Source organism: Callorhinus ursinus, unplaced genomic scaffold (genome assembly GCF_003265705.2).
Source record: "Callorhinus ursinus isolate GAN/ISIS: 27379988/994484 unplaced genomic scaffold, GSC_fseal_2.0 scaffold54, whole genome shotgun sequence".
NCBI lineage: Eukaryota > Metazoa > Chordata > Mammalia > Carnivora > Otariidae > Callorhinus > Callorhinus ursinus.
In genome coordinates this window covers 18,258,223-18,282,229 of record NW_027397116.1, presented here as the reverse complement: position 1 = coordinate 18,282,229, position 24,007 = coordinate 18,258,223, and the positions used below count along the sequence as shown (strand labels likewise).

Here is a 24,007-nt window from a genome sequence, read left to right as displayed (position 1 = left end):
GTCACTTAAAATTTTTGAATCTGAAGAGAGTAAGTGGTAATGTTGTGAAAAGGGAAAGCATTCTCTCCTTATTCCTACTTTCCCTTTCGAGTTGTAGGGAAGAAAGAGGTGCTATCTATTATAAACCGTTACACTGAAAGATTTAATGATAGAATTACCATAGTCATAGGTGACATTAGTGGGAGCTCATTTTTTCCTTTCTGCTTCTACAATAATTTCCCAAAGAATTTTTTCCTAAGTAAGAATTAGAACAATGAATGAAAAGATTGGATCTTCTTGCATTTCATTAATGAGTCTAAAGTATTTGTCACATGTATTAAAAATTGTATTGTCTTTATTAACTTTTTTTTGTTTTACATTGTAATCTGCTGGATATGATTTTTGCTTTGAGGTAAAAGTTTAGTTTTGGTTTGTTTTTCAGATCTTTTGGCCTTCCTTAAGGAATCTATTTGTCCCTGTCTTTCTAAACTGTTGGCTTGCCAAACATGCCTTGGAAAATATGATTGTAAGTATGAAAGAATGAAGTGCAAGTACAAAATATTTTCAACCTTCCATTATTTCTTACATACTTGCAGTGCTCATATTAAACACAGAGAGAAGATGATTTGAGGTCTTAGTCTTGTACTTTCTCATTTTTCTTTCTCCCATGAAATATAAACTCATACTATTGTGATTTATTTAGGTACAACTAAATTTGTGAATGGTTCATTTTTAAAAGAAATAAATTTATTTTATTTTAAATTAATAAATTTCTTTTAAATTAATTTAGTATCCCAATAAATAGTTTCATTTAAATGTTTGCAAAAATGGAAGAGATATGGTAAAATACTGTCAGAGTGATGTGTTATATTAATATTGATGTTAATAGACCTTAAGTCTGCTTGTATCCTAATTCAGAATGAAAACTTTCTGCGCTATCTTAACTTGGCCCACCTTTGTAAGAAGGCCCTATGACCTGACAAACAAAAATAGTTCAGATTTTCTTTTTTTAAAATTAAATTAAATTTAATCTTACTATGTTATTTTAATCACCATACAATAAACCATTAGTTTTTGATGTAGTGTTCCATGATTCATTCTTTTCATATAACACCCAGTGCTCCATGCAGTACATGCCCTCCTTAATACCCACCACCAGGCTAACCCATCCCTTCTCCCCCTCCCCTCTAAAACCCTCATTTGTTTCTCAGAGTCCATAATCTCTCATGGTTCGTCTCCACCTCCGATTTCCACCCCCTTCATTTTTCCCTTCCTTCTCCTAATGTCCTCTGTGCTATTCCTTAGGTTCCACAAATAAGTGAAACCATATGATAATTGACTTTCTCTGCTTGACGTATTTTCCTTAGCATAATCTACTCCAGTCCCATCTATGTTGATGTAAAAGTTGGGTATTCATCCTTTCTGATGGCTGAGTAATATTCCATTGTATATATGGACCACATCTTCTTTATCCATTCATCTGTTGAAGGGCATCTCAGCTCTTTCCACAGTTTGGCTATTGCAGACATTGCTGCTGTGAACATTGGGGTGCATATGGCCCTTCTTTTCACTACATCTGTCTTTGGGGTAAATACCCAGTAGTGCAATTGCTGGGTCATAGGGTGAGTCTATTTTTAATTTTTTGAGGCACCTCAACACTGTTTTCCAAAGTGGTTGTACCAACTTGCATTCCCACCAACAGTATAAGAGGGTTCCCCTTTCTCCACAACCTCTCCAACATTTGTTGTTTCTTGTCTTGTCAATTTTTGCCATTCTAACTGGTGTAAGGTGCCTCAATGTGGTTTTTTTTTTTTTAAGATTTTATTTATTTATTTGAGAGAGAGAGAGAATGAGAGAGAGAGAGTACGAGAGGGAAGAGGGTCAGAGGGAGAAGCAGACTCCCTGCTGAGCAGGGAGCCCGATGCGGGACTCGATCCCAGGACTCCAGGATCATGACCTGAGCCGAAGGCAGTCGCTTAACCAACTGAGCCACCCAGGCGCCCCTCAATGTGGTTTTGATTTGAATTTCCCTGATGGCTAATGATGATGAATATTTTTTCATGTGTCTGTTAGCAATTTGTATGTCTTCTTTGGAGGAGTGTCTGTTCATGTCTTCTCCCCGTTTTTTGACTTGATTATTTGTTTTTTGGTTGTTGAGTTTCAGAAATTCTTTTTAGATTTTTGGATATCAGCTCTTTGTCTGTAGTGTCTGGATATTTGCAAATATCTTCTCCCATTCTGTGGGTTGCCTCTTTGTTTTGTTGACTGTTTCCTTTGCTGTGCAGAAACTTTTTATCTTGATGAAGTCCCAAAAGTTCATTTTCGCTTTTGTTTCCCTTGGCTTTGGAGAAGTGTCTTGAAAGAAGTTGCTGTGGCTGAGGTCGAAGAGGTTACTGCCTACATTCTCCTCTAGGATTTTGATGGATTCCTGTCTCACATTGAGGTCTTTCATCCATTTTGAGTTTATCTTTGTGTATGGTGTAAAAGAATGGTCGAGTTTCATTCTTCTGTATATAGCTGTCCAATTTTCCCAGTACCATTTATTGAAGAGACTGGCTTTTTTCCATTGCATATTTTTTCCTGCTTTGTCAGAAATTATTTGACCATGGGGGGCTCTCTATTCTGTTTCATTGGTCTATATTTCTATTTTTGTGCCAGTACCATGCTGTCTTGGTGATCACTGCTTTGTAATATAGCTTGAAATCAGGCAACATGATGCCCCCAGCTGTTTTTCTTTTTCCACATTTCCTCAGTGATTCGGGGTCTTTTCTGATTCCATACAAATTTCAGGATTGTTTGTTCCAGCACTTTGAAAACTGTCATTGGAATTTGGATTGGGATGGCATTGAAGGTATAGATTGCTCTGGGTAGCATAGACATTTTAAAAATGTTTATTCTTCTGATCCATGAGCATGGAATATTTTTCCATCTTTTTGTGTCTTCTTCAGTTTCTTTCATGAGTGTTCTGTAGTTCCTAGAGTATAGATCCTTTACCTCTTTGGTTAGGTTTATTCCAAGGTATCTTATGGTTTTTGGTGTTATTGTAAATGGAATCGATTCTCTAATTTCTCTTTCTACAATTACATTGTTAGTGTATAAGAAAGCAACAGACTTCTGTGCATTGATTTTGTATCCTGCCATAGTACTGAATTGCTGTATGAGTTCTAGTAATTTGGGGGTGGAGTCCTTTGAGTTTTCCACATAAAGTATCATGTCATCTGCGAAGAGAGAGTTTGTCTTCTTCTTTGCCAATTTGAATACCTTTTATTTCTTTTTGTTGTCTGATTGCTGTTGCTAGGACTTCTAGTACTATGTTTAACAATAGTGGCGAGAGTGGGCATCCTCATCATGTTCCTGATCCTAAGGGAAAGACTCTCATCTTTTCCCAATTGAGGATAATATCACTGTGGGTTTTTCATAGATGGATTTTATGAACTTGAGGAATGTTCCCTCTATCCCTATACTCTGAAGAGTTTTAATCAGGGAAGGATGCTGTATTTTGTCAAATGCTTTTTCTGCATCAATTGAGAGGACCATATGGTTCTTCTCTCTCCTCTTATTAATGTGTTCTATCACAGCGATTGATTTATGAATGTTGAACCACCCTTGCATCCCAGGGATAAATCCCACTTGGTCGTGGTGGATGATCTTTTTAATGTACTGTTGGATTTTATTAGCTAGGATTTTGTTGAGAATTTTACCATCCATATTCATCAGGGATATTGGTTTGAAATTCTCCTTTTTGACGGGGTCTTTGCCTGGTTTGGGGATCAAACTAATGCTGGCCTCAGAGAATGAGTCTGGAAGCTTTCCTTCTGTTTCTATTTTTTGAAACACTTTCAGGAGAATAGGTATTATTTCTTCTTTGAATGTTTGGTAGAATTCCCCAGGGAGTCCATCAGGCCCTGGATTTTTGTTTTTTTTTTGGGGGGGGGGAAGTTTTTGATCACTGCTTCAATCTCGTTATTGGTTATTAGTCTATTCAGGTTGTCAATTTCTTCTTGTTTCAGTCTTGGTAGTTTATAGGTTTCTGGGAAGGCATCCATTTCTTCCAGGTTCCTTAATTTATTGGCATATAGTTGTTGATAATAATTTCCAATAATTGTTTCTATTTCCTTGGTGTTAGTCATGATCTCTCCCCTTTCATTCATGATTTTATTAATTTGGGTCCTTTCTCTTTTCTTTTGGATTATTATGGCCAGTTGTTTATCGATCTTATTGATTCTTTCAAAGAACCAGCTTCTAGTTTCATTGATCTTCTCTACTGTGTTTCTGGTTTCTAATTCATTGATCTCTGCTCTAATCTTAATTATTTCTCTTCTAATGCATGGCTTAGGTATCATTTGTTGCCTTTGCTCTAGTTCTTTAAGGTGCATAGTTAGTCAATTCGGGATTTTTCTATTTTTTTGAGTGAGGCTTGCATGGCTGTGTATTTCCCCCTTAGGACAGCCTTTGCACTATCCCATACAGTTTGGACCAATGTGTTTTCATTCTCATTGGTTTCCATGAATTGTTTTAAGTTCTTCTTTGATTTCCTGTTTGATCCAAACATTCTTGAGCAGAGTGGTCTTTAGCTTCTAAGTGTTTTAATTTCTTCCAAATTTTTTCTTGTGATTGAGTTCCAGTTTTAAAGCATTATGGTCTGAGAATATGCAAGGAATAATCTCAATCTTTTGGTATTGTTTGAGACCTGATTTGTGACCCAGTATGTGGTCTATTCTGGAGAAAGTTCTGTGTGCGCTCGAGAAGAATGAGTGTTCTATTGTTTTAGGGTGGAATGTTCTGTATATATCTATGAGGTCCATCTGGTCCTTTGTGTCTTTCAAAGCTCTTGTTTCTTTGTTGATTTTCTGCTTAGATGATCTGTCTGTTGCTGAGAGTGGAATATTGAAGTCTCCTACAATTAATGTATTATTATCAATATGACTCCTTATTTTGGTTAACAGTTGGCTTATGTAGATGGCTGCTCCCATGTTCGGGGCATAGTTACTTACAATTTTTCGATCTTCTTGTTGGATAGAGCCTTTAAGAATGGTATAGTGTCCTTCTGTGTCTCTAAGTACACTCTTTAGCTTAAAATCTAATTTTCTGACATGAGAATTCTACCCCAGCTTTCTTTTGAGGTCCGTTGGCATGGAGGATGGATCTCCATCCCTTCACTTTCAGTCTGGATGTATCTTTAGGTTCAAAATGAGTCTCTTGTAGACAGCATATAGATGGGTCCTGTCTCTGCAACCCTGTGGCATTTTATGGGAATATTTAAGCCATTCATGTTGAGAGTGTTTATTGAAAGATATGATTTTATTGTCATAATGTTGCTTGTGAAGTCCTTGTTTCTATAGATTATCTCCGTAAATTTCTATGTTCTATATCACTTGTGAGGTCTTTCTCCTTTTATAGAACCCCCCTTTAATATTTCTTGCAGGGCCAGCTTAGTGGTCATGTATTCTTTCAGTTTCTGCCAGTCTTGGAAGCTCTGCATCTCTCCATCCATTCTAATGACAGCCTTGCCAGATAAAGTATTCTTGGCTGCATGTTCTTCTCATTTAGTACCGTGAATATGTCTTGCCAGCCCTTTCTGGCTTGCCAGGTCTTTGTGGATAGGTCTGATGTTCCTCCCTCTGTACGTAAGGAATCTCTTCCCCCTAATTGCCCTTAAGATGGTTTCCTTTGTTCTAAGATTTGTGAGTTTTACTATTACATGCCCAGAGCATTGGCCTGTTTTCCTTATCTTGGGAGGGGTCCTCTCTGCCTCTAAGACATGAATGTTTATTTCATTCCCCAGATTAGGAAAGTTTTCAGCTACAATTTGCTCAAATATATCTTCTAGTCCTCTCTCTCTCTCCACCCTCTTAGATATCACACTAATTCTGACATTGTAACATTTCATGGTTTACTTATTTCTCTGATTCTGTTCATGGATTTTGAGTTGTTTCTTCTTGGACTCCTCATTATCCTTCTTTCTATCAGTTGGTCTTCTAGATCACTAATTCGTTCTTCTGCCTCGCTTACCCTAGCTGTTAGATTATCTAGATTAGATTGGATCTCATTGATAGCATTTTTAAGTTCTGCCAGTTCAGCTTTCATTTCTGCCCTTAGAGACTCTATGTTGCCATTAATCAATTTCTCCATTCTAGCTATTGTCTTCAAACTGCTACCCTGAATTCCATTTCCGACATCTTGATTATATCTATATCCTTTTGTAAATCCATGGCAGAAGTCACAGTCTCTGAGTCTTTCCTATTTTGGGGCTTCCTCCTCTTAGTCATTCTGTTGAGGGGTGGTTGAGGGAATGTACAGAGTCCCAATTATTGACCACAACCCAAGCTTGATGCAGCTGTTTTATAGGGACCTTAGGGTTGTTTGCCTCTTGTTCTCCCAGCCTGTCTTCTGGGGGAGGGGCCTGCCATGCCGTTACTCAGGCAATCCTGTTTTGGCAGAGTTGCCCTACCCCATGTGTCAGGGGGAATGGGCTCAGTGAAAACCGGTTTTGGGGGCTTTTGTTTTCTGGCGGCTTTCCCTGGGAGCTTTCTGCATCTCTTCTGAGAGTCAGAGCATAGATCATTTCCAACCCTATGCCTCAGAACAGAGAGATCATAGTCTGTTCTTCAGTGAGCTCTCCACGCCATACTGTCTCTGTTTCTGTCTGTGCTGCTATAAAGTGCAGCATCCTGGGTTGTATGCCCCTCAGCAGGGCTCCCAGTCCTCGCCTCCAGGTTGGGGCATGTCTCTGTCCTTTTTGCTTCTAAAACCACCAGCCGCCCCCAGTTCGCATGTGGGGCCCTGATGCTCTGGGCTTCTGTCTGGGGGGCTGCCCTAAACTCCTTTCCCCACCGCTACAGGTCTGTGAGTCTGTGCCCTGTCCCCAGCATGGGAGGCTATTGTTTACCTGTGGTGTAGGATCCCCATGGCTCTCTCCCCCTCCTGTTTATCTTTGTTTATGTGCCTGTGGAATCACAGTTCCATGCTTCATACCTGGAAACCAACCACCTGTGATATTCTGTTTGTGGAGATCCAGATATATCTTCTTACATCTCAGGCTGATTTCATGGGTGTTCAGAGTGGTTTGGTAGATATGCAGCTCAATTCTGGGCACCAGTTGGAATATGGTCTGCTATTCCTCCACCATCTTTTCCTCTCCTCCCAGAATTTTTTTAAAAAAGATTTTATTTATTTATTTGAGATAGAGAGAGTGAGAGAGAGCACAAGCTGGGGGACCAAGGGAGATGGAGAAGCAGGATCCCCACTGAGTGGGGGCTTGATCCCAGGAATCTGACATCATGACCTGAGCCAAAAGCAGATGCTTAGCTGACTGAACCACCCAAGTGCCCTTCTTCCCAGATTTTCTAAATATCACCAAACCACAGCTACCAATAGCTTTGGTTACTTGTCTTCAGAAGAGAACTAAAGTAGTTACCCTACAGACTTGCTATAAAAATTAAATGAAATTACATAGATGTATAACATATAGATTGTGTGTGTGTGTATAAAATATTGTATCTGGCATAAATGTAGTAAGGGCTCAATACTGTTAATTTTACTACATTGAAATTAAATTTGCTTGGAAGCAAACTTGTTTTCCTTTTAAATGGTTTTGAACAGAAATGGAACACAAAAATTTTAGCCAAAGGTATATTTGGATAGCATTTGAGTATTTACAACCAAATGAATGTTTCTAAACATTTATTTTAAATAACCACTGGAATCTCATGAAAATACATGTCCAAATGATAAGGGAGTATGACCCGTGGAATGATTTGACGAAATGTTGGGCTGTCTTCACTATCCCCCCCCCAAAAATACTATTTCACTATATATAGATTGCCTAAATTGCAAAAGAAAAAAATACACCGGGAAAAAATAACCTTGTTTTCACTAATTTGTGTTATTAGTTGGTGGAAAAAAAATAACCTAACCAAGGGAGGAATCATTAGTCAATCACTGAGAGTGAAAGTAGTGCTTTGCAATATTAATTTAAGATTCATTTTCCATTGTGTTTCTATATTTTACTTCTCCTTTCACTGGTTGGAGAACGTTTATTTATTTTTCTGCTCATTAACACATCTGTCAAAGAGAAAGCAAGGGATGAGAGGTGAACTTCTAATCAACTTAGATTTTTGTTATCTTAACAGTTTGGTTAAATATATGGTAGAGGAAGAGAAAATAGTAGCTTGTTGAGATTTTATGTTGGTGAAGTGATTTATTTCATGCAACACTGACTTTGAGACAGTTAAAAGTTTATTATAAAATATTTGAGATGAAGAGAAAACTATAAATTATGAAAACCTATGAATGTACCACAGACTAAATACTAGTCATAACTTATATTCTTGTAACATTTTCTCTGAAAAGAATGCACACATATCATATATGAAATTACATTGTATGTTCAATGTTATAATTTGAATTTTGTTTTTGTAGTGCTCAAATTTCATATGTCTTCTAATCATTTTTAATAGCTTCATCTAAAGCTATTATTTAGTTTTGATCACTTTGTTTAATCATTTTGTATTGCATATTTTAGTAGTAATGAACATTCATTATTTCATATAAGTATTATAATTTTGTAATAAAGATGAACATAAATATTAATTTTTATCTCTGATGATTTTCATGTGGTCAGTTTTTAGAAGTTATGTTATTGAGTATGTACTCATTAAATTAATTAATGAATACGTGAAATAAAAAGGGCATGGTTCTGACCTGTGTTACCAAATCACCTTCAAGAAATTTTGTAACAAATTGCATGGGCAATATCAATCATTTGTGATTGCTCACTTTTTTGCATTTTAAACAATATTGGGTATTATTATTTTTTAACCTTTTTCAATTGGAAAGATAGAAATTATATCTTTAATTCACCCTTATCTTTATATTAATGAAATTAAACCTGAAAAATTTTGTTCATTGGCTGTTTAGTTTTTTTCTGTTCATGATAGATTGCCTGGCATATTTCATGTCATTTTTCCTGATTCAGAGAATGAGATGTGATTGTAGGTTGACCTAGCTATTACTCTTAAAATTAGAATTTTCCATTATAGGTATTGCTTACTGTGGAGAGCTTTTTAGGAGTCAGTGCAACATCTCTATAGATGTTGATAAGGGGGAGTAAACTGAAATTTGGGGCTTTGGTGGTCCCCCATAATGTCATCTTTGTAATATGAATGCTAAGGTAAATATATTTAGACCTAGGCAAAAATGGAAATATGTTGCTATATCCATTTAAATTATATGCATTGAGTGTGCACAAGATATTTGAAATATAATACACAGTAATAAATGTAGTGAAACTCATGGATATGTAGTATTTTCAAAATTAAAATATGCTTTTTGGTTTTATTTTAGAATGATCTGCACAGAGCCATTCAGCGTACACAATCCGCAATGTTTAATCAAGTTTTGATTTTAATATCTACATTACTATGCCTTATCTTCACCTGGTAAGATTGTACATATCATTATTTTTATTGTTTCATTTAATTATAGTTTCTAAATACACATCATTTTAGTTGAGCTGGCTAAAATAGAGAAATACTCACTATAAATGTAAGGGATCACCTATAGGAATAAAAGTAAAATCTCCTTCAGTCTTACAGAAAAAAAAGAAGGTGCATCTATCATTTGGTATTGATAATTACTGCAACTTTGACATTTTCCCAAGTGTTGTAAATAACTAAATCACAAGAATTTGTACTGCATGCCACAGTTGTCAAACAAAAAATTTTCTTTCAAACTGCTGACATGGAGGTGCCCTTATATTTCTACAATCTTCAGAGCAGAAACACTGTTGAGAAAACTGTCATTGCCCATCACTGTCTCTGCCCATGCCTTCTCTCCATGATGTTTTACTGTGCAGTTAGGCAGAAAGCAAGGGCAGATCTCCTGGCAAAGCAACGCAGGACTTGGTACTTTGCTTTATTATAGAAAACAGTTATTTCTTCTTCCAGGAAGTCTCACTTTGATGGTTTTAAAGTAATCTATGGGAAATGTTGCGCTGCACATATGGATTCACGTAGATCCTTAAAAGGAGAAAAAATGTGAAAAATAAAGAAATGAGGTAGAATAATATATCTGTTTTGCAGGAGTCTTAGATATTATGTGTAATTGTGCTCTGTCCTGGATTTGACCTATCAAGAAAGAGAAAAAGTTAATTAGGAAGTACAGAATAAAAAGAATGCCCCATATACTAGTATAACTGAATTAGGTATAAATAGAGCTATAGATAGATATATATAAACATAGGTTGAGATGTGTAGGTTAGCAACTACTTTGTATCAGTAATTTGTAGTTAATATATCTATTAAGGGTATTGAAAATAGGTTTTATTACATACTTTATATCTTAAAAAATAAATGTATTTTAAGATATTAAATGTCTTTAAATATAAAAGATTTCTCTAAAATTGACACAAAGCCATCTTATCATTTAAATCTTTCTTACTGCTTACAAATTTTTTTATTGTTCACCTAGTAAACACCTAGCTGCCTAAATATAAAATATTAAAAGTAATGACTTCCCTTCTAAAGTCACTAAACATTCTTAATTTTAAGATAATGATATTATATGAATAGTTTAGGAGTTTTTTCATTTTATTTACAGAAAAATACTCCAAATTAAAATCTCTTGTATACCCATGTACTTGCTAATATTTCAAATGCTGGAAAATTACAAAAAGTGAAATGAATGATTTTTAAAATATTATTAGTCTGTTAAAGTATATTTAGTAAAGAGGTAATTGAAATATTAATGTTGAGGGGCACCTGGATGTCTCAGTCAATTAAGCATCTACCTTCGACTCAGGTCATGACCTGGGGTCCTGGGATAGGGTCCCTCATTGGGTTCCTCGCTCAGTGGGGAGTCTGCTTCTCCTTCTGCCTCTTTCCCTGCTCATGCTCTCTCTCTCAATGAAATAAATAAAATCTTTAAAAAAGAAATATTAATGCTGAAATAAGGACAAGTTATTTTTATATGATAACACTTAGTTCACTTTAGTTTTGGAGGCATCCTTATCACAGTGAATCACATAGGGTGGGCTCTCTGTTTGCTCTTTCTTTCTGCCTATTCGTCTATTTCTTCAGTAGTTTTTATTTTCGAAAGAAGCAACTAGACAGATTTTGCCACTTTCTTATGCCAAGGGATGCAGTAGTGCTAGATAATGGGTTTTCATGATGTATATAAAATTGCAGTTTATTTATCATTTAAATTATTTGTACTTCACTTTTTATTTTATCTGCAGTTGGAGTTGCTTTTGTTGTTGTTCTTGTATGTTATTGGTTTTATTTTATTTTATTTTATTTATTTTTTTAAAGATTTTATTTATTTATTTGACAGAGCACACAAGTAGGGGGAGCGGGAGAGGGAGAAGCAGGCTCCCCGCTGAGCAAGGAGCCTGATACAAGGCTTGATCCCAGGACCCTGGGATCATGACCTGAGTCAAAGGCAGATGCTTAACCGACTGAGCCACCCAGGTGCCTGCGTGTTATTGGTTTTAATCACGTACATTTTAAATGTACAATGTTATTGTTTTTAATCACATGTACATCAACACATTTTCATTAATACATTTACATTAATATGTTTTTGAATTATAATATCAAGAATGGAGAAACTGAAGTTTGATTTCTTTGTGTATTTTTCTCTAGCACACCAAGCAAAATGTTTTCATAATTCATGACCATCATCTTAGGGTACAATAAGTCTTTTTTTTTAATTTATCATCAAAAGTGTAGTTATGTACAAGAAAAATATAAACAATGTTATATTAGTTATAACACACGGGCTGCTTTAGCAAACAGTTACACCACACACACTGTAAAATACAAATATACCTAAAGGTTCAGCAACTTAAACAAATGGAAATGTTTAAACAGTCTGTCCAAGAAGGTTATATCAACTTAATATTGCTGGAGACTAAATTTCCTTATAACTTGTTTTCTGCCATTCTCAAAACAGTTTCCATAATGTGGCTCAAGATGGCTACTCAACTCTTGCCATTATATTCTAACTCCAGCCTGTAAGAAGGAAGAAGATAAGGCACAACCCAGAAATTACATGCATAAAATAGGCCAGAATTTGGTCATATATCCACACATGCTGAAAGGGAGTATACAGAAATCTGGTCTAGCTGCAAAACAGTATACCCAGCTGAATATTGTACTATCATGGAAAACAGAAAAACTGGATACTGTTGAACAATAAGCAATCTTTGGCACTGATAAGTCATAGAAGTCCAAATGCATATCATTTGTTTAAAACTCAGGGCTATGCTAGTTTGGAGCCCGTGGCAACTCACTGAATTTACCTAGCTTTATTTGCCACATTATTAAATGAGAATAATATTAATCACCCTATAAAATTTTTGTTGTACTTTTTTTTGATGAAGACTAAATTAGATATGTTTATACAATGTCTATCAGAAGATATGACACTTGGTATGAACACTCCAAAAATTTCATTTTTTTTCCACCTCAAATATCCTCTGTATGTAAGAGGATTAAATTATGTGACTGCACAAAAACTAATTTGCTCTAAAATATCTAAGCATAGTAACTTATTAATAATAATATAAAAGTGAACTGAGATGCCTGAAAATATATTTAATGGGAAATATGAGAAAACATTTTCCTCCATTGTAATGTATTCAGGTTTTTTATACTGTCTACATATTTCTAATATTTGTTTCCTCTAGGTAGCTTCACTAAGTTAAAAGTAATGGAAGCATTTCCCCTCTCTCTGATACCTTTAATGCTTTATACTATACAAATATACAGACATATATATAATTTTTTTACATTGTTGTGGGATTAGTCTTAATTAATTGTGGTTACATTATGTCATAGAGCAAGACTGTCAGTGGTTTTCCAAATCAGAATTTTTAATACATACAATTTAAGCCCCCAAAGATTCAGGAGCTAATATTTGATGAACTGGATGTGTTGTTCATGAATCTCACAATCTTAAAATTACCTGTTTTGGAAAGCTGCTATATAGTTTTAAAATGTATCTTCTTTTCATCATTATTAACATTACAAAGAACTATCATTAAGCATCTGTCTACAAGAAACACATGCCAAACTGAGATAAAATTAAGCTGCTGACCTACTCTCTGTAGGAATGTGCTCAGAATTGTTTTTCCTGTTATTGTAATGGAATTTGGACTAATCTTTCCCCACATCCACTGTGTACCCCTCTTGATCAATAATGCACACTTCCAAGACAGCTGGGAATTGTGATTCAGCCTGTGTCTCTGTAACAAAGCAGAGGAAACTGGTACATCGGGAATTAAGCGCATGACTTTAGCTTAATTATCAACATATTCTAACCAATAATAAGTATTCTAATTTGTAATACATTTGGTGTTTCTAATTTTACACTAGTAGGCTTATTTTGCACCTACTTTGTTTCAAACTTTAATTTTTTATTTGAATATGTATGTTTAGATATTTTCAAATTATTTCATGGAGCTATAACATCAAGATCTGTATTATGTAAATGGATATTTCATGTTTTAGTTCAATGTAAGAAATTCAGTTTACCTCCTCATTCTCATTTCAGGAGAAAATAAGTCCATTTATTGTTTAAAAACATGACCTAGTTAAAATTATTAACATGCTTAAATCAAAAAGTATTTGGGATTTTCTTGTGCATCTTTGATTAACACTTATTTCAATGCTCAATGCCGAAGTTCTTAAACTCTGTTTACTGATTTAACTCTTAAGGCAAATAGCCATGTGACAGGAAGTGGACAGTGAAAAAGTAAGAACTGAAATTTGGAGGAAGTATTAAACCATGATCTCATGATGTTATCACCATCATGGTATTTGGTTACTAGTTTTGTTTGGTCACATTTGTTTTGCTTTATTACAAATGAATGACAGAAAGTGTGTTTGTCTGATGATCTGGAAACAGCCCTCAGATTTTATTACACTAGGACATATAGAAAACTCTTTGTCCCAACTAAATTTTGTGTAAGTGGGAAGCCAGATGTTAGGCAGTTAGAATTTAAACCATCATTGAGTTATGAGGGTAATGTATAGTTATTTTCAGACATATAAGAACTTAGAAAGTATGCTACCCACATATTATTAAGTATGTACTTAATAGGAATAAGAAAAAAAGGATAAAGGAAAGGGAAAAATATATAGCTTATGAGAATCTGTGGTTTATGCAATAACAACACCCTGGATCTTTCTCTGGGAAACCCCATCTTCATACTGAGTTTTATCAGAAGTGCAGTTGAAGGCTTATCCAGGCAGAGGCAGAGACACCATTTTTAATTTCTATGACATAGGTACGTAGCAAAGGGAAGTTTTCTTTTTTCTTTTTTTTTTTTTTAAAGTTTTATTTATTTATTTGAGAGAGAGAATGAGAGACAGAGAGTACAAGAGGGAAGAGGGTCAGAGGGAGAAGCAGACTCCCTGCTGAGCAGGGAGCCCGATGTGGGACTCGATCCTGGGACTCCAGGCTCATGACCTGAGCCGAAGGCAGTCGCTTAACCAACTGAGCCACCCAGGCGCCCGCAAAGGGAAGTTTTCAATTAGAAGGTGGGGTGAAGGGATGAGAGAAAGCCAAAGTGGTCATGCCACAGCAATTCTCATGTTACAGATAAACAGAGGACAGAAAGGTCAAATAAAAAGATAAATCTTAGATTATCATAGGTCTACACTAGTAAGAAGCAGAGCTCAGGTCTGGGCATAGGCAAATTGGTGCCAGAGCCCACATGCTTAACCACTGTAATGTTATTTGTATGATGTTCTAGAAGTCATTAACAGTAATAATAAACTAAAAAAATAAAAGAATTATGTTAATTTTCTCATTTCTATTGTGAATTTTTAAATTACTATTTGAAGTAGAATTATAGTTTAGTAAGACATTAGGATGACAAACTCTTACTTTTTAGCTATTTTTGATTAAGGATAGAATACTTTAGCCATTGCTATCTCTTTTGTGTGAATAATAAATTGCCTCAAATTCAGCAAGTTTCTAATCCTTGTTTCTCTTTTTAAATTTTAGCGAACACATATACAATACATTTAGATAAAATTATGATATATACATGATTATTATCTGTTTAAATTACTTCCTCCATTTACCTGTTCATCCATCTCTCTTTCTGTATATCTGCAGAGGTGGGAGTATATTCAAGTGATTATATATGGATATAGAATTGTGTATCATGTTTTCAGCTGTCTTCCGCATACTTTCTTCTATGGTTTAAATATTCAGAATGAATATGCATACTTTTTGAAAACAAACAGAACACTCGCAAAAATTAAGGAATGTAAAAAGAGACAACAAAATTTAACACAAAATGTCAAATGTAAAGATCATATTCAATATGATTTGCATAATTAATTCCTTCCCTTAATAAAGTGATTCTCATATTAAGTTTTTTAAAAATCCAAATCCTTCACCTTTATCTCCTACTTACTCTTTGAGTCCCAACTTTTAAATTGAAGCTCTGCCCTGAAGTTTTCTTGAAGGCTATCTGAATTATGGGAACTGCCCAACCTTTATGCTTCTCAGTGTTGGAAAAAATTATAAATGTACAATGTTTCTTTAATTATCAGGGCTTCTTGGTAGATATTCATAATATATAAGAACAAAGAGTCAGTTTTCCTTCCTCACCATTTTATGCCCCGCATCTCTTGGTTGGATATATAAGATGCTTCACAAATGTTTGTAGTTGATACACAGTAACATTTTGGGGTCAGAATTCCCAAACAATATTTTATCAACTGGAGGTACTGAAATATATTGTAAATTAAGTATACTCAAACCATGTATTTTGAGACTGTTCCTTTAAATACCTTCTTTCCACAGTTAACTTTGGTGTGAGGTTATACACTCTCAGTGTAATCTGTGAAGACATTCTAGGGCTGTTGTTTCTGCCAAGGAAATATAACTGGGTAGAAAAACTTCTACAGATTTAATTGAAGAGAAATACTCTTTGAAATAATTTTTATAAATTGCATACACACACCACATATATAAGAACTTCCATATAAATCAAATTTGGGCTGTTAATTTTGTCTCCCTATAACTTCTGAATTTATGTCTTGAGAATTTTTCTTCCTTTAATATTAGAATTTGTGAGAACAGACAATTTAATAAAATACTGAAACTATCATCTCCTATATTGATCTCAGAACCATATTGATTAAATGCTAGGGAGCATTGCTATACACATACTATCATGCTTTTTTCTTCCCATCATCTTTCAGGATTTTTGTTTTTTTATTCTACTTCTTTCTTTGATTTCTTTTTCGGGGGAGTTCAATCTCACTTTTGCTTCTCCCATCTGATCTAAATCCTGAGCCTCTTCTGAAAAGTGTTCATCATCCATTTATTTTGAAGTAACGAAAATGCATGTTTGTGCATTAAGGTGAGGTGTGGTCACTTTTCATGAATTACTCAATTGCAGTGTATGTTGACTTCAGATTAATGGTTTATGGCATGATTCAGTAAACTTTTTTGCATAGATTCAAAGACAATGCCCAGGAGGGTGAGAAAACTTTCTTGCAACAATAGAAAAACTAGATTTATTATTACTTTAAACACAAAATTTCTCCCTAGAAAATGTAAAACTCCCAACATCTCAGATATCTTAAATTCCATGGGAATATTTGGTTTTAGGGAGATACTCTATAGGAAATGAAAATGATTATTTGGAACAATTTAATTGGTATTCATCCAGTAAATACCAAAGTGCAAGTCGTGGGCTGATTTGAATACTAATGTCTGAACTACAAGCATGAAATCAAAGTGTTAGATGCTTTTAGCACAGAATGCCATTGCTAATTAAGTTTTTCAAGTAACTGTGCACAGCAATAGGATTCATAGGGAGTGCATAGATATTTAAGGTTATTTATTTCTGCCATATGACTTTTTTTCTCTGAAAACATTTTATTGTACAAATTGACATTTACCAGATGGTGAGAAAGTTTACAGTCTCAATATTTCCTTTCATTCAAATTAGTGTTTTCCTTATAAACTTGCTAAAGCTTGAAAGCTGTACAGTAGTTCCCCCTAATCTACAGGGGATACATTCCACAATCCCCATTGGATGCCTAAACTGTGGAAAGTACTGAATTTCAGTAAAGATTCAGTATATATTCAGTAAAGATTAACAACTAATAATGGAAAGAATAATTATAACAATATACTATAATAAAAGTTATGTAAATATGGTCTATTTCAAAATATCTTATTGTACTGTATTCATCCTTCTTATGATGTGAGATGATAAAATGCCTATGTGGTGAGATGAACTCGGGGGAATGAGGTAGGCTCCGTGACATAGCTTTAGGCTACTATTGACCTGATGCTATGACAGAAGAAGGAACATCTGCCTCCACTGCAGATACCTGAAACCCCAGAAAGCAGGACCACAAATAAGAGGAGACTACTATATAACCAAATGTATAGTTAACATTTTAAAAGAGGCAACTTTTAAAGAGCACTAATTACAATTAGTAATTAAGATGCCTTTGTTATTATATACAGGGTCTATTTAAGCAAATCAATTACAATTTTTCAGTTTTTTTAAAGAGGGTAAAATCTTCAGATTTTGTTTTAGAATTGCATAACACTGAAGTCATTTTGTATGGATCTGTGTCAAAGATAACACCGAAGAATGTTTTGTAAAGAAGCAAATCTCCCGGTAGACTCTCAAATCCATCATTCTTCACAAAACATTTAAAAAATAAACATCTTCTAAAAGAAAAAAAAATTCTAAAGCTCACATTGAAGCTTTTAAACAAATTGTATTTAATTCATTTAAATTCTTTTAATATTTGAAATGTATGCTTATCTAGTAAAATTTTTCAGTGCCTATCTTATTTTTCTGGTTTTTAATATTTTTTTTTTATGAAGCAGCCATCTATTAACAAAAATATGTATGACATTGCAATATGGTAGGTTTGACCGAGTTGCAGGTTGGTGCTGAGATAAGGTGGTGAGTCTCACACTACATCTGTTTAGCTCCTACCATACCTGTGCTGGGAGCTTTGTCATGAACAACTCCATAAGCCTTCCAAGTGCCCAGGATCACATCTTACTTGAGTTCTTATCCATGCCAAGAGCCCAGGTCCATGGTTGTTGCTGTGAATGGTGCACTTTAAGGCCAAGAATTACCTGAGGAACTCTCAAGTAGTCAGTGAGTGTATTCTCCTCTGGGCTAGGACAAGCTGTATACTGAGTCATGTTATTTGCTGGCTCCTTCTTAGGAATGATGTGTGAGAAACCTTGACAAAAAAGCGATAGTTTTACAATCAGTTAAAAAGATTCTCCATTCTGGTTCTGGCTGTGCTTAAACTTTTTCATTTACCATGTGCATTTCACTCAGGTTGTTCTTCACACAGTTATCCTATTTTCTGTCACTTAGTATGGACTTCTTCAATTTCCATCTTAATGACAGCTCTTGTTACACCAGAGTGACTACAGAGTTTCTTCGGTAAGCTCTAAGATGTGCTTGCTCTTTGGTATGAATGGTAAAAATCTTAAACTGGAGCGATATAATCCTGGGTTCATTTTATGCCTTTCACATTAACTAGTTCCATGACTATACCTTCATATCACTTACTGTGTACTTATCCATTTGTGCAGAGGGATTGATCTCATGTTACGTGTTCTTATTGCAGTAAATTAAAAAAAAAATAGAAGTGACACAGTTATGATAACAAACTGGATGTCAGGTGTGGGAGAAAGAAAAATTGAAGGATGATTTTGAGATTTGCATTTTGGGAAACTGACTGAATGATAGTGCCATGTACGAGGATGAAGAAACCTGGAAGAAAACATAAGGAGGAAGCAAAATAAAAAGTCCATGATAGTTGAGCTGCTTTTTAGAAACCTTAGTGAGGTATTGAATAACCATTTGTCTGTAGGAGCCTGGCGCTCAGGAGAGGGGTGGGACTCGGTAGAGTGGGTAATATCAGCATATGGGTAATTGTGAAAGGAAGGTCATTAGAAAAGAGCACCTAGGGAATGAACCAAGTGGAATTTTCAATTAAAAACAAAGCAAAATAAAGCTGTAACAGAATAGTAAGAGACATTGTATAAGGACAAATGACACAATTTATAGGGACAGAATCTTCATTCACCTCTGTGTCCAAAAAAGGTGGCAGTTAACATAAAAAGTAAAAACTAGTGAAAATGTAAAGAGAACTTGATAAGAATGTAATTGTAGCAGGAGATTTTAATAAAGAATCATGTCACTAAAATAGATCCAAGAATTCTTTTTATTTTCACTTCTCCAAACATAGCCCTTCCTATACCATCCATCCCAGATGGTTGTCTATTTTAAACTGCAGTCAACGTCAGAGCTTTTATAGTACATTCTCATTATAATAAAAACATTTTCTTACCATCAAGCAGTCAAATCTGTGCAGAATTCATACATCCTTTTAAAACACCACCAATTATATATTTTTTTTCTCTTTTAAGATTCCTCGTTTTTTCAGCCTGCCTTTCCCTTCTTATTAATTCCTGTTCTGTTACCTAACTCTTTAAATTGCTTAGACAGTTTTGCATTTCAGCTGACTTTTAGAATCCTTATATTTGGGATCACGTATCATTGCTGTTCTTACAATTTCCTAATAGTAAATTCTGTAAATTCATTTCATCGTATTATGCTTTACCCTCTTTCTTGCCCATAATCTTTGCCAATGTATTTTAAAGTATTTTGATTCAGAGTGTGGAGAGACTCCTTTTAGCATCGTCTCCTTTCTCTAGATTCATTGCTTAAGCTGATGTATCTCCTACTCCAGGGTTATATTAACTTTCACCAAAGCCATGCAAATGTTATACAGAATATTTTTGAGTATCCCTAATAATCCAGGTTCATTTGACTATTTAATATTCTTTTTTTTATAGCTCTTATCTATTAGCCCATTGAGTTATGTTTATTATAGAACCTTGTTATATCTCTCTATTTAAGTTTTTGGTATTTCTTTTTAGGTTCCCGGTTTGCTAACAAATTGATTTTAGGATGTTCTAAATATCTCATTTGAATTTCATATGAGTTTGTTCCCTCTAGTGTGTCTACTGCAAGGTAAAAAACCACTTTCAATCCCCTGCTTTATAATTATCTTTTATATTGACAATTGAAACACCCAGTTGTCTTTTCTTCAAGCCAAATATCTCCTGAATGCTTTAACTTTTCTCCCCAGGATTTTTTGGTTTGTTTGCCTTTTACTAAATCTTCCTATTTTATAATTATAACTTCAAACAGGGCCCAGTGCTGAATAACTACAAAGATCAAACTATCTTTGTAGTTATAAAAATAACTATATAAAGTTATATAAAATAAACTTATTTTGTAAGCTATAAAGTGCTATTTAAATAGAATGTATTTTTTATTGTTATAATTTAGAGGACCAATTTGTAGTTTAGTGAAAAAATTGTTCTTCTTAGGCTTTATTTCTCACAGGGACATATGTATATCTGTAACTCTCCAGAGGGACTTTAGGTAAAAACATGTCTTGGTTGTGTCACCTTCCTGCTGTGTGACTTTAGTTAAATGACAGTCTCTCTGAGCCTTAATTTATTAATTTGTCAAATAAAGAAAAATATTGTACAAACCTCAAGAAAAGACTTGAGGCAGTTTTAAAAACAGATATGAAATTGAGTCATTATAATAGGAATAGAAGAAACAACACATCAACATAGTAAGAATGAATTATAAGTCTCATATTAAGCTTTAAGGCAGCTCAGGTGGAGGGAGAAATGTTAACTATACTTAGCTCTCATTATGAGAAAGAAGAAAGTACACATATTTCTCAAGGTAATTAATCTCCTCTTCCCTGTCCTGCAGAACTCAAGAATCTCTATCTGTAGGCAGAATGGTAGACATTATATATAAGTATAGAAGCATACTGTATATTATTTCTTAAACAAATTTTTAAATGCAAAAATAGCATTGGTTTCCTGCTTATCAGCTTAGTGTTTCACATTCATAATTGTTAAGAATAAAGAAAAGTGCTATTGAGATACTATCTGTTAAATAAAATTTTGAGCTGAATGGGTCTCATGATGAGTAAAAAACAAAGGAAATAGCATATTTATTGCATATGTTGATTTTACTTAATTTTTTTTTTTCTGATGTAAAAAATACAGGACCAAAGATCTCCTTGAATAGTAGTACCTTAATTACAATTTTAATTCTCAGCTTAATTTCTTTGAGTATAAATACTCTGACATGGTAAAGCTCTTAACAGATTTTTTTTTTTAATTGAAGCCATAGGAGCAAAATGTGTATTAAGTAAATGTCAACACAAATCATGTTTTCCAGTAAATTTCTTTAGAATGTGTCATTGACCTCCTGAAACTGCTCTTTGAACAAATATCATTGATTAGGAAAACAGTTGTAATTTCCAGTGAAAAAGAAGGATGATTATTTACCTAGGAGACCATTCTACATAGATACTGGTCTATTTGACATTAGCTTATGAGCAATTAAATGCAACATCAGTGGAAATGTTAGTCAAATAACCAAAAGAACTGATCAGATACTTCTCAAGAGTGTTCTTAGTCACATATGGTTATATTTGTATAATACAGAATCATCTGAATATTATACTCTATGAAATAGGCGTATGTTCACTTAGCCATCTCTTGGAAAGAGGAAATTTTTCAATTGATTTTAAGCAGTGATTATATTGTGAATATTATAAAAGTAAAAGTGCTATCATTATTGCAAAATTTTCTGTTAATGAACATGACATATTGGTATTACATTTTAAAAGCTGGACTTGAGTAAATTATTATATAAAAATAAGAGTCACTTTTGCTATGAGAATAATTCTCACTCCTTACAATATGAAGTAACATGGTAAGCTATATGTTCTCTTTTGTTTTAGTAGCTAATTAATTTTGGACCATTTGAGATAGAATAATATAAAGCTTTATTTTGTGCCTTTATTTGATTTTCAGAAACTGTTGACTAGAGACCAAATATTAGGGATTGGTTTTGTTGTGTAGTAGCACCTAGCAATACATGCCTGTGGGAACATGTTAAATGAGTGTAAACCAGCTTAAATTAGCTGATATTTATTTGGTGCCATTTCATGTTTCACATGAACAAGGATATATAAATAAGTGTTGTCAGGGGGTGTGTCTGTGGCTAGAATGTCCTGTGCCCTTCTTAGCTGAACTAAGAATCAAATTGACATGAGTTAGATTAGCAGGAGAAAATCCAATTTAATTTTGTAGGTAGGGGGACTCCACACAGACATGGAAATTACAAAGACACTCAGGCAAATGAGGTATATATGTCATTCTGAACTAAGGAAAAGGGGGTAGGGGTCTGGAACTTCAAAGGGAAGGGATGCATTTCACAAGAAGATGAAAAAAAGTGAATGTTTGGTAAACAAGTATTTGTTTCTCCATAGAGATGGGTTAGTCAGATAAAACTTATCTCTAGTAAACCCTTATTTTGGGAAAGACCCCCAACTTAGATTTTTCTACGCAGTTAAGGGAGGAGCAAAAGTTTCTCTTGAGCCTGCATAGATAGTCTCCATTGTCTTTAGCACAAAGTACTACACATGCCAAAGTGGCCCATTTTGGCCCCTACACTCTTCATCTTACTAATTTCTTGATAAAAAAAAAAGTAATGTGGAAATGTATTGCTAAATCAAACCTTTTCTGGAGAGAATTCAGATATATACATATTTTATTTTTTTTTATTTTTTTTAAAATTTTTTTATTGTTATGTTAATCACCATATATTACATCATTAGTTTTTGATGCAGTGTTCCATGATTCATTGTTGGTTCATAACACCCAGTGCTCCATGCAGAACGTGCCCTCCTCAATACCCATCACCAGGCTAACCCATCCCCCCACCCCCCTCCCCTCTAGAACCCTCAGTTTGTTTTTCAGAGTCCATCATCTCTCATGGTTCGTCTCCCCCTCTGACATACTCCCCTTTTCTTCCTCTCCTGTTATCTTCTTCTTTTCCTTTTTTCTTAAAATATGTTGCGTTATTTGTTTCAGAAGTACAGATCTGTGATTCAACAGTCTTGCACAATTCACAGCGCTCACCGTAGCACATACCCTCCCCAATGTCTATCACCCAGCCATCCCATCCCTCCCACCCCCAACCACTCCAGTAACACTCAGTTTGTTTCCTGAGATTAAGAATTCCTCATATCAGTGAGGTCATGTGATACGTGTCTTTCTCTGATTGACTTATTTCACTCAGCATAACACCCTCCAGTTCCATCCACGTCGTTGCAAATGGCAAGATCTCATTCCTTTTGATGGCTGCATAATATTCCATTGTGTATATATACCACCTCTTCTTTATCCATTCATCTGTCGATGGGCATCTTGGCTCTTTCCACAGTTTGGCTATTGTGGACATTGCTGCTATAAACATTGGGGTACACGTACCCCTTCGGGTCCCTACATTTGTATCTTTGTGGTAAATACCCAGTAGTGCAATTGCTGGATCGAACAGTAGCTCTAATTTCAACTGTTTGAGGAACCTCCATACTGTTTTCCAGAGGGGTTGCACCAGCTTGCATTCCCACCAACAGTGTAGGAGGGTTCCCCTTTCTCCACATCCCCGCCAACATCTGTCGTTCCCTGACTTGTTAATTTTAGCCATTCTGACTGGTGTGAGGTGGTATCTCATTGAGGTTTTGATTTGGATTTCCCTGATGCCAAGTGATGTTGAGCACTTTTTCATGTGCCTGTTGGCCATTTGGATGTCTTCTTTGGAGAAATGTCTGTTCATGTCTTCTGCCCATTTCTTGATTGGATTATTTGTTCTTTGGGTGTTGAGTTTGATAAGTTCTTTATAGATTTTGGATACTAGCCCTTTATCTGATATGTCGTTTGCAAATATTTTCTCCCATTCTGTCGGTTGTCTTTTGGTTTTGTGGACTGTTTCTTTTGCTGTGCAAAAGCTTTTTATCTTGATGAAATCCCAATAGTTCATTTTTGCCCTGGCTTCCCGTGCCTTTGGCGATGTTTCTAGGAAGAAGTTGCTGCGGCTAAGGTCGAAAAGGTTGCTACCTGTGTT

The 24,007-nt window shown here is 34.8% G+C and overlaps 1 protein-coding gene across 4 annotated transcripts in view; it reads left to right on the top strand.

The window, feature by feature from the left end:
• KCNT2 (potassium sodium-activated channel subfamily T member 2) overlaps nucleotides 1-24,007 on the top strand; it is a 371,985-nt gene that overhangs the window by 135,254 nt on the left and 212,724 nt on the right. For all 4 annotated transcript variants that reach the window (XM_025892310.2, XM_025892309.2, XM_025892308.2 and 1 more), the window contains exons 7-8: nucleotides 422-505; nucleotides 9,325-9,419. In XM_025892310.2, coding sequence (XP_025748095.1) covers nucleotides 422-505; nucleotides 9,325-9,419 — 179 coding nt within the window. The remainder of the gene's footprint in view (nucleotides 1-421; nucleotides 506-9,324; nucleotides 9,420-24,007) is intronic.